This window comes from Amborella trichopoda, chromosome 2 (genome assembly GCF_054954075.1).
Source record: "Amborella trichopoda isolate Santa Cruz 75 chromosome 2, AtrichopodaSantaCruz75HAP2 v2.0, whole genome shotgun sequence".
Classification (NCBI taxonomy): domain Eukaryota; kingdom Viridiplantae; phylum Streptophyta; class Magnoliopsida; order Amborellales; family Amborellaceae; genus Amborella; species Amborella trichopoda.
In genome coordinates, this window is record NC_142337.1 from 62,260,958 (window position 1) to 62,272,980 (window position 12,023).

Sequence of the window (12,023 nt, forward strand, 5' to 3'; positions counted from 1 at the left end):
TTCATCAAATTTGTTTTTTAAACAAGGTGTAAGCCGTTTACCTCATGAGGTATAAAGCTAAAGTGAAAGGGACGAAGATTATTTTTCATTAATGTTATTTAATTTTTTTCTCATTAAAATTTTTACGCACTTTAGTAGCAGTTTATCAACTGTTACTGCTATTTACGGATGATTTGCATATAAAATAGGAAATTATGGATGATTTGCATATAAAATAGGAACCATGTTACTTGCCGAGTAACATTCAAGTGAACTCTGTACACACCCATCTGGAAGGCTAACCAGCCCATCAACTCCATTCCTTAAGCCTTACTAAACTTAGAAATCACATCATTCTCCAGAACACACCAGCTCATCAACTCCCTTTGCCTCCCAAAGCAGGTCTGGAGTTAATAAAACAAAGTAAATCCTAAAAAACTTCGACTAACATGTGCATGTGCATCCTTGATTCCGCCAAAAAAGCCTTTTCCAGCTAGCCTGAGTCAACTAAACGAAGTAAAATGAAGTAAACTAAAACTAAAACGAAGTAAATCCTGAAAAACTTAGACTAACAGGTGCATGTGCATCCCTGCTGCCCCCCAAAAAGCCTTTTCCAGCGCCTTTCTAATTCCATAAATAAGAGGCCTTCAACGGTATTACCCTACCCACCATATTCAACATCCAAAATGCCCTTGAAACCTGACATGACATACCACACTTACTAAACTCCCCATCCCCTCTGTCGAAATGTCCAAACCGTCGCTGTCATTATATGATGCAGAGATACTTCTATAAGCTTAATGCAACAGTGCTGCACCGGGTGTCCAACAATATTGATACCAGATATAGCTCGAATACTTGTAAACAAAATGCGTATGTAACGAAAATATAATATGTAAATTATTATGCATTATGATATGGTATATGTATGATAAATACTTGCTGACCATCGATGAACTGTTCGGATTAACCAACCAAAGTTTGCTTTAGTCAGCCCCCTCTATGGGAGATGATCGGTAGCTAATGCTACCTTGAACGGATGCTCCTAGAGAATCACCCTGTATTGGATGCTCCTAGAGAATCACACTGACTAAACTTCCCATCCCCTCTATCGAAATGTCCAAACCGTCGCTGTCATTATATGATGTATAAGCTTAATGCAACAGTGCTGCACTGGGTGTCCAACAATATTGATACTAGATATAGCTTGAATACTTGTAAACAAAATGCGTATGTAACGAAAATATAATATGTAAATTATTATGCATTATGATATGGTATATGTATGATAAATACTTGCCGACCATCGATGAACTGTTCGGATTAACCAACCAAAGTTTGCTTTAGTCTGCCCCCTCTAAGGGAGATGATCGGTAGCTAATGCTACCTTGAACGGATGCTCCTAGAGAATCACCCTGTATTGGATGCGCACATTTCCATATTATACAAGCTATTGATATATAGTTATAGATGTATTAGACATGATGCTTGTATCCATATCCTTTCCTGAATGTCGACATATGCCAAATTGTATCCTGTTCCTTTTACCGTTTCCATAAATAATAGGCCTTCAAAGGTATTACCCACCATATTCAACATCCAAAATGCCCTTGAAAACGGACATGACATACTACACTTACTAAACTCCCCATCCCCTCTATCCAAATGTCCAAACCGTCGCTGTCATTCTATGATGCAGAGATACTTCTATAAGCTTAATGCAACAGTGCTGCGCCGCGTATCCAACAATACTGATACTAGATATAGCTTGAATACTTGTTACTTGTAAACAAAGCGCATATGTATCGACAATATATTATGTAAATTATTATGCATTATGATATGGTATATATATAATAAATACTTGCCAACCATCACTGATCGGATTAACCAACCAAAGTTAGCTGCGACCCAATATATCTCTACATGTTAGTTGCCATTCATATTGAAACTTCAAATTCCATTTACTAGAACCTTTTATTTTTGTCGGGGTCAATAGAAACATATTAACGTTCACAAAAGATACAAGATAATCCAATCTACAACTCTGCGACCCAACATACAGCATACTATCAATCTAATAACAACCTCCCCCATAAACAAACCATTCCACATATTATTTTTCTCTGCTGCAAGACCAACTCAAACAAACCATACATACTTGGCCTTGGGAGAAGCATCACAAGATATCATTACAGACCTTCCATGAAAGCTACTAAAGACATTTCCCATACAACTGAACTTCTCCCAGGACCCAAGAGAACACCTCTTCCGTAGCATGGATGCCCTTAAAGATTCTAGATAAGCTATGGGAAGTTCAAAATAGCTATGAGAAGTTCAAAATCTATCAGAAGATTGTCAAGAAATTAGTAACCTGAATCAACAGCAGAATTCTTTCTAAACTACATTTGACCAAACCCAATAGTTCCCTAAATTCAATTCCCAAGGACTCTGAATTAAATCCCTCTACCACGCAGTTGACATAATGCCACCTGATCGAATTATACAATAAAATCCAATGTCCAATCATTCGCTAAAACCAAATAATATATTAAACAAAAGAATCTGAAAATCTGCATTGCAAGCCTCTGAACTATTGGCTACAAGAAGTAGCTTCTATGTCATAGACATAGGGGATGTAAATCGATTAACAACTGGGGCTAGCAATTGAAGAAGTGACTATGTACCCCGAGTGAGGTCTTATTGAGTAGCTAAAGTCTCCTACTGGTATTCTCTCCACGTCTCAAAATTGTTCCGAGTTCTCTTTAAATAAAAACTACCATCATCAATGATAACAAAAGAAATGTATGATACTTAGAAGTGCAATAAAAAAATATAGAGAGATATGAATCATTTTCAGCTTTTTCCTTAGAAGAGAGAAAAATAACGAAACAACAGCATCATATTCCAAAAAAAACAACCCTTTGGAGGACATTATCTATCCTACAATACCAGGGGATAATTAACAAGATTTGGCAAAGTTACAATTATGTTAGCTGCAAGAGCAACGCATAAATTTTTAATTTGGCCTAGGTAAGCTGGTTTCTTGGCAGGATCCTTACTTCTTTGATTGTTTTTATCATTTGGGTTCCTTTTTTTTGCATCATATTTTTAAGCAATTAAAAGAGTTTAGTAGATGAATTTATTTATTCAATAGGTTTTTTCTTATTTTTAGAGGGGAATTGGAGGTAAGAAGAAGAAACCAAGATAGAAAAATGGCGCTCTTGCAACTATCAGCTCACTTTTCCTCATCTTCATGTGCCTTCTTTGGCGATGATGACGTTCTTTCCAGGTACCATCCATTACACTATATTTTTTCAACATTCGTGCAAATTTTGCATGACTTTTTCATGTTAAAATCTCAAAGATAATGATATCAAATGCTCTAACGGTGGAGGTTGTGTTGTATATTGATTATTGCATTGTTATTTCAGTACATCAAAGACCTTACCTCTTTTGAGAAGAAATGTAAAATGTAGATGCATTGCGGAGCCTGTTGAGATGATGCAGACTGGTATTGGTTCACTTCTAGTCTCTTTATACAATATAATTTAATTTTTGGGTTGGTCTGTTTCATATATGGTTTGCAATGTAACAAGAAATTGCAGCTCACATTATTGTGACATTGCCAAATCTTCTTCTTAAGTATCCCTGGTATTGTAGGATAGATAATGTCCTCAAAAGAAGGGTGTTTTGGTTTTGTTTTGAATATGATGCTGTTGTTTCGTTATTTTTCTATCTTCCAAGGAAAAAGCTAAAAATGATTCATATCTCTCTATATTTTTTTATTGTACTTCTAAGTCTCATACATTTCATTTGTTATCATTGATGATGGTAGTTTTTATTTAAAGAGAACTTAGAACAATTTTGAGACATGGAGAGTATACCAGTAGGAGACTTTAGCCACTCAATAAGACCTCTCTCGGGGTTAATAGTCACTTCTTCAATTGCTAGCCCCAGTTGTTAGTCGATTTACATCCACTGTGTCTATGACGTAGAAGCTACTTGTTGTAGCCAATAGTTCAGAGGCTTGCAATGCAGATTTTCAGATTCTTTTGTTTAATATGTTATTTGGTTTTAGCGAATGATTGGACATTGAATTTTATTGTATAATTGGACCAGGTGGTATTATGTCAACTGCATGGTAGAGGGATTTAATTCAGAGTCTTTGGGAATTGAATTTTTAGTTTAGAAAGAATTCTGCTGATGATTTAGGTTACTAATTTCTTGACAATCTTCTGATAGATTTTGAACTTCTCATAGCTATTTTGAACTTCCCATAGCTTATCTAGAATCTTTAAGGGCATCCATGCTAAGGAAGAGGTGATCTCTTGGGTCTTGGTAGAAGTTCAGATGTATGGGAAATGTCTTTTCATGGACGGTCTGTAATGAAATCTTGTGATGCTTCTACCCATGGCCAAGTATGTATGGTTTGTTTGAGCTGGTCTTGCGGCAGAGAAAAATAATGTGGAATGGTTTGTTTATAGGGGAGGTTGTTATTAGATTGATAGTATGCTCTATGTTGGATTGCAGAGTTGTTGGTTGGATATCTTGTATCTTCTGTGAATGTTAATATGGATCTATTGACCCTGACAAAAAGAAAAGGTTGTAGATAAATGAAATTTGAAGTTTTGATATAAATGGCAGCTAACATGCAGATACATGGGTATGGATTTGGAAACGGTACAAGGAATGGGAAACAATTTGGCATATCTCGACATTCAGGAAAGGATATGGATACAAGCATCCTGTCTATTACATCTATAACTATATTTTAATTGCTTGTATAATATGGAAATGTGTGCATCCAATACAGGGAGCTTCTCTAGGAGCTTTTGTTCAAGGTAGCATTAGCTAATGATCATCTCCCTCAGAGGGGGCTGACTAAAGCAAACTTTGGTTGGTTAATCCGATCAGTTCATCGATGATTGGCAAGTATATATCATATATATACTATATCATAATAATTTACATATTATATTTTCGATACATATGCATTTTGTTTACAAGTATTCGAGCTATATCTAGAATCAATATTGTTGGATACCCGGTGCAGCACTGTTGCATTAAGCTTATAGAAGTATCTCTGCATCATAGAATGACAGCAATGGTTTGGACATTTGGATAGAGGGGATGGGGAGTTTAGTAAGTGTAGTATGTCATGTCAGTTTTCAAGGGCATTTTGGACGTTGAATATGGTGGGTAGGGTAATTATTTATGGAATTAGAGAGGCTAGCTGGAAAAGGCTTTTTTGGGGGACAGGGATGCACATGCACCTGTTAGTTTTTTCAGGATTTAGTTCGTTTCAGTTGACTTTGGACCTGCTTTGGGAGGCAGAGGGAGTTGATGGGCTGGTGTGTTCTGGAGAATGATGTGATTTCTAGGTTTAGTAAGACTTAAGGAATGGAGTTGATGGGCTGGTTACTTCAGTGTGTACAGAGCTGACTTGAATGTTACTGGGCAAGTAACATGGTTCCTTTTTTATGTGCAAATCATCTGTAATTAGCAGTAACAGTTGATAAACTACTACTAAATTGTGTAAAAATTTTAATAAGAAAAAAATTAAATAACATTAATGAAAAAGAATCTTTGTCCCTTTCACTTTAGTTTTATACCTTTTGAGTGTTTTTATGTTTCTGTTGGGTCTCATGAGGTAAACGGCTTACACCTTGTTGAATAATTTTTTTTGATGAATCTTACTTTCTTTCCACTCCATCCTTTTGTTATTTTCTATGGTTTAGTTTCTTTCAGGTTATAATGGTTAAACGTCTTGATAAGATGGTTAACTTCAGAACTTAAATTGTTGATGGGACTGTCCGCTCTTGCTTTTGTGTCTGCAGTTTACAAGACAAAGGTATCTCGAAATGAAAACATGGCAAAATTGCAAGCTGGTTATTTGTTTCCAGAGGTCAGCAACAATAAGCCTGATTATATTTCGTAGAAACACTGTGTTGCATAGTACATACTAAAGGCTGTTGGAAAATGATCTCCTTTTATTTTCTTCTCCCGTTTCTAGGGCAAATGATATTTTTTTTACTACTTTCATTAATCACCATTGTGATTTGAAAAGTTGTGAGAGTTATCTATGAAAAAAGACTTGCTCTAGTGTTTTCCTTCATTTTTTCAATATTTTTGACCGAAAATTTTTTATATAACGTGTCAACCTTATTCTATAGAAGTATGGTGCACCTAAAAAATCTACCCAAAAAGGTTGTTCTGACATTTAAAAACCCTACAATTGATCATCTTAACTTTGAGATCTATGGATATGAAAAAGAAAAAGAATTTGAGTCCTAAAAATAGTGCATCTAGTAACACATTATATTGAAAGTCCATTTTCAAAAACTTTAAGAGGTCGTTTGGGAACCTGGAAATATATTACATGAAAATAGATTATACGGAAATATTATATTTTTATTGTTTGGGTACACTTTAATAATAAGGAAATGGAAAAAGATTAGCCATGATTTTCCCAAAAATCAGAATGGAAAAAGATTAGCCATGATTTCCCAAAAAATCAGGAAATCTATTGTGAGCGATAAGGGCGGTGAAGGAGCCAAAAATCCCATGATTCACCTCCTAATAAACCACAAAAAAAAAAAACAGCTAAAACCCCCATCTTCTTCAACTATCAACCGAATCGCATATATATTTAAACCTCAAAAATCACGTAGCCCCATTTTCTTCAACTAGCAACAGCCCCATCTTCTTCAACTAGCAGCTAAAACCCACCAGCCCCATCTTCTTCAACTAGCAGCTAAAACCCACCAGCCCCATCTTCCAGCCCCATCTTCTTCAACTAGCAGCTAAAACCCACTACCCCATCTTCTTCAACTAGCGCTAAAACCCTCCAGCCCCATCTTCTTCAACTAACCCATCAACCCCATCTTCTTCAACTAGCAGCTAAAACCTGGCAGCCTGCAACCACAATTGTAGTTAACATTTATTTCTAGATATGCAATATTTATTTTTGGGTTTTGCAACTAGCTATTGTTCCAAAAAATAAACGGTTTTGAGTTATCTGGTAAAGTCAGTCTGTTTTTTTTTTTTTTTTATTTCTTTGTTTTTTGTTGCTATTGTTTGCTGATAAATTTGAAATACTTGAGTTCATTCACAGAGGATCATCAAATCAGTGTGCTTGAATTGTTTTTTTTTTTTCAGAACTTTTTTAAATTAATTTACCTCTTCAATCTCCTCCAATGCCCTAAAGCTGCTTTTTGGGTTCTACAACTGACTAAAAGTGCTTTTTGGGTTCTGCAACCACAGTTGTAGCTATTGATCCAAAAAAATAAACGGATTTGAGTTCTTTGCTAAAATCAGTCTGTTTATTTTTTTGCTTTATTTTTCTTTTTTGCTGCTATTGATTGCTGATAAATTCAAAATATTTGAGTTCACTCACAGAGAATCGTCAAATCAGTGTGCTTGAATTGTTTTTTTTTTTTTAAGAACTTTTTAAAATTAATTTACCTTTTCAATCTCCTTCAATGCCCTAACATAACTTCTCCTCTAATACATCTCATTTAGACATCAAGCCTTCTAGGTTACTAGCCAAATTTATCCAACTCAGTGTGCTTGAATTGTTTTTTTTTTTTAAGAAATTTTTTAAATTAATTTACCTCTTCAATCTCCTTCAATCTTCTTGTTCTACATTAAATAGATTTTATGGCCATCAATGGGATTTTTGGCACTGGAATTGTACCTAGATTCGGTGGATTCGGTGGTGTGCCTTACTTTGAGTGTTTAAGGTTGACACCTTGTGCAAACTTCACATTTATGATTTGTGAGTTGCTGGGAATCCATTTGTATAAGATTCGATTACATTATATGCTTCTTATTACTTTTTACTAGTGTTCTATGAAGTTGAGTGTTGCTTTATATCAAATTCTCTACAGTTTTCTGAAACTTTATTGAGCATTATTATATTAAGTTTGGCTTTCTAGTTTGTGGCTGGTAAAAGGAATCTGCTCAATAAGAGGCTTGGATGAAAAAATGCTTATTAAACATTCTGTTCCGATGTCTCAGCTCTACATGGTTCCAGCATCTAACCCCTTCTCTGGGAGTGTTGGAATGTCACTCAGTATTTAATTCCCTTAAAGCCCCTACATATTGAGTTTGCACTTTATATGGCCTGCTATAAGTTTTGTGCTTTGGATGTTGAAATATAGAACTATATAAGAAAAATAACTATTTTACCATTATGTTCTATTCATTCTGTTTTATGACTTTTAGACCTTCTCACTTCGCAGTCTTCTTTTCAAAAAATCCTTGAATGTCTCTATCATTGGATACTTTTAAGGATAAGGAGGATTTATTTTGATCACTGGTTCTTGTTTTTGTGTTACATAGAATATAATGGAAATGATAAATGGTACCTTTCAGGAGAAATAAATTGTAGTTTGAAGGAAAAATTTTAGCTGTTGATTGATTGATTCTTTGTATTTTTCTTGAAACTCAGATTGCTAGAAGAAGAGAAGTGCATATGTTGAAATATCCGGAAGCGAAGGTGATAAGCCTTGGAATTGGTGACACAACTGAGCCTATTCCAGAAGTTATTACTTCTGCTATGGCAGAGGTAAAAAAGTATTGCAACTCGGCTTGTATTTATTTTCTTCACTATTTGGTCTGCATTTTCCCCATATTATGCTGTTACAAGTCCTAAAGAGTTGCTCATTATGTGAAAAGGACACTTGAGAACAATCTTATATGCTGTCCTTTTGAAGCTTCAATTACTCCTATGTGTGGTTTCGAATTTATTGTTAAAAAAGGCTGATTTGCCCCAATCTAAACCTTTGTGGTGTCTGTAGAGGTCGTATGCACTGTCAACTGTTGCTGGTTATAGTGGCTATGGAGCTGAGCAGGGTGAAAAGGTACTTAGCATATCTTTATTCTTTTGGGGCCCGTTTGGATGTAGATGTTATCATTGATAATTCATTGTTTCCATAAAATTAATCCTGATCAAGGTTTGAAAATTCGGTGATCTGAATCGGAACTGGCCGATCCTGCTATACATCAGGATTTGGCTGGGCCCCCTCATGAGCTGGAGGGTTCTACCTGTTCATTAACAGAATTGGCTGGTTCTATCAAACGGGACTGGCTCATACATTTTACCTGTTTGGCAAATAAATTTGAAATCTTTCTAGTTAAAGGAAAGGTGGTGGGGGCCACCCTCCCTTGTACTATCAAACTTTGTTATCATTTGAAAGAGGTGTCACTCCTCTCCTTTAGGAACACGTGTCCCTACTCCTAATAACCAATCTCCTCAAAACTTAGTGTAGCTTGGAGCCATTTATAAACCTGTGCCCCCACATACCCCTTCTATCTCACTGATGTGGGACATGAAAAGGGTGTTAAAAGTTTTAAAAATCTTAATTCTATTAAGGTCTCGCTTTCCTTTATCTCTCTGCCCTTAATCAGGCGGTTCATTATTTGCCAACTCTTCTATTTCCCACCTCCCATGAATGACTTTGTCAAGTCTCCAACGGTGGGTTGAAAGTTGATTCTTGTGCTAGCCTCCTATCTCTACAACATTTCATATTTTCTTCTCTTTCTACATCATTTAAATACAACATTTCATGATTCTTATTCTCTATCTAGAATCTTTCCTTTCATTTAAGCAGAACCTATCGTTTTTTTTTTCTTTTGGGCTTCTCTAGAACCATCTATCTCATTTATGTAATCATTCAAGGATTTTAAAAATCGGTATTTCACAAAAGGGTGTGGAAATATTTCAACCAAGGTTTTCCTTTTGGGGAATAGGTGTTGAAACTCTCAAAAAATTAAAATTCGAAGGCTGTTCAAATATCAGAGATGTAGAGAGAGAAGAAATCATGAGAAAGAAAATATGTTATTGTAAAAATTTTAATGAGAGAGAGAAGAAATCATGAGAGAGAAAATCATGCTATAGTAATGATTTTAATGAGAAAACCTATCAATGGTTTTTTTTTTATTTTGAGCTGTTAGGTTTTCCGTTTGGGGAATAGATGTTGAAACTTTCAAAAATTAAAAATGAAAGGCTGTTCAAATATTGGAGATGCATAGAGAGAAGAAACCATGAGAGAGAAAATATACTATTGTAACGATTTTAATGAGAAAACCTCTAAATGGTTTTTGGTTTATCTTGGCTTTTTAAACCTCTCTAGCTAAAGAAATCATTGATATATTGGGTCACGAAAATAATTCGTCTCTCTCTAAAATTTTTGTGCACACCAATAGCAAAAACAAAAGTAGTAAATGAAGATTTTGTTTTCTAGAAAAAGAATGAATAATATGCTTCTTTCAAAAACCAAAATTTTTAAGTTAATAAAAAACAAAAAAAAACAAATTGAGTTAGAAGATCCATTTTATTGCCATGAGTTGCATTTTAAATTTCATTTTGACTATAAAATGAATTTAATCGACAACAAACACTCAAACATGAAACAACTTCTCAATTTTTCCATATTTTTGATACAATAGTGAAAAACTATGATGCAATTACTACTATTTTTTAAAAAACTCTAAGAAACTAGATTTTTAAGAAATTATAGTACTTTTTGGAATATTTCTATGCCAAAACTGGCTGATTCTCCAATCCGGTTCACCGATCCACCAATCCAACTTGGTTTTTGGGGAGGCCGATCGGGGCCACTGATTTGCTTTTTTTAAGCCTTGATCCTGATAATGAATTATCTGTTGTTTGGCAGTCTTCATTATAAAGTTATATAAGACAAACTGATAGGCAGTTTGGCATACGAGTTTATCTTTTTTTTGAAAAGCTGTTTTTACTTTATTCGGAGTAATTTGCTAGAAAACAATGTTTTTAGCCAGAACTAGCTATAATTAGCTGGAAATCACGAAAAAAGTTAAATAATTAAGTAATATTATATATAAGATAGATACGTACCAATTAGCTAACAAAATAATATTGTCAATTTTAGATAAGATCATTTATTCCCGATAAAATTAATTGTCATCCAAACAGGCTCTCATAGTAAATTTTTAAAGGTGAAGGCATAGTGAGAGAAGCAAAACAATATATTCTACGATTCTGATGGGGAAATGGAATGTAGATCTCATGACCACTTCCTTTGTTCGGGCTGACGGCATTGGAACTGTCATGAGCTGTGTCTTGAAAGCCTTAGGCTCCTCATGAACTGTTTTCCTTGGAATACTCTTTCCTATATATTTCCAATCTGGACATCAACTTTAGAAGGAATGATCCTAACAGTGGTTAAGTTGGCTTCTTCAAAAGTAGTTAGATTCATCCTGACCATGAATCTGAATCAGATTATAAACCATATCTATGAACCTCACTATGAGCAGAGCAAAACAATATATTCTACGATTCTGATGGGGAAATGGAATGTAGATCTCATGACCACTTCCTGTGTTCGGGCTGGCAGCATTTGAACTGTCATGAGCTGTGTCTTGAAAGCCTTAGGCTCCTCATGAACTGTTTTCCTTGGAATACTCTTTCCTATTTATTTCCAATCTGGACATCAACTTTAGAAGGAATGATCCTAACAGTGGTTAAGTTGGCTTCCTCAAAAGTAGTTAGATTCATCCTGACCATGAATCTGAATCAGATTGTAAACCATATCTATGAACCTCACTGTGAGCATTTATTGTGACTTTATACTTAGCCAGCACACTTGTGATGGTCCTAATGAGGTAGGATAGCCTCCATCAAACATGTAATTAAACCCTAAGCATGTCATTATCAAATAAGCCAACTACATATGGAATCTGTTCTTTTTTCTGTTTTTTTTTTGAGAAAGTTCAACTACATATGGAATCTTTACTAAATATGGTTTACTAACCTATTTTAGCTTAACATCTATCCATTAAAAACATAAGAGTTATTTTTGAAGTGTCATTAAAAACATAGAGCTATTTCTGAAGTGATTTTAGAAATTGGTTCATTTCACCTGATTATGCCGCATACTCAATCATTGGGAAAATCAGGGAGCCCAGTTCATTTTTGTACGGTAGTGATGATTTTGGTATCAAACAAATATGGTGGAAGCATTCATCTTATGTGGTTTTCTGTTTTCCATATGACTTCT

At 34.9% G+C, this 12,023-nt stretch overlaps 1 protein-coding gene across 12 annotated transcripts in view; it reads left to right on the forward strand.

Moving 5' to 3' along the window:
- AGD2 (Pyridoxal phosphate (PLP)-dependent transferases superfamily protein) overlaps window positions 1-12,023 on the forward strand; it is a 36,968-nt gene that overhangs the window by 22,586 nt on the left and 2,359 nt on the right. For 7 of the 12 annotated variants that reach the window (XM_088859281.1, XM_088859282.1, XM_011629118.3 and 4 more), the window contains 5 exons: window positions 3,155-3,271; window positions 3,414-3,493; window positions 5,820-5,887; window positions 8,435-8,551; window positions 8,784-8,846. In XM_088859281.1, coding sequence (XP_088715407.1) covers window positions 3,195-3,271; window positions 3,414-3,493; window positions 5,820-5,887; window positions 8,435-8,551; window positions 8,784-8,846 — 405 coding nt within the window. In that variant the 5' untranslated portion in view covers window positions 3,155-3,194. The remainder of the gene's footprint in view (window positions 1-3,154; window positions 3,272-3,413; window positions 3,494-5,819; window positions 5,888-8,434; window positions 8,552-8,783; window positions 8,847-12,023) is intronic. The other 5 variants (XM_088859284.1, XM_088859286.1, XM_088859287.1 and 2 more) reach the window with 2 other exon arrangements.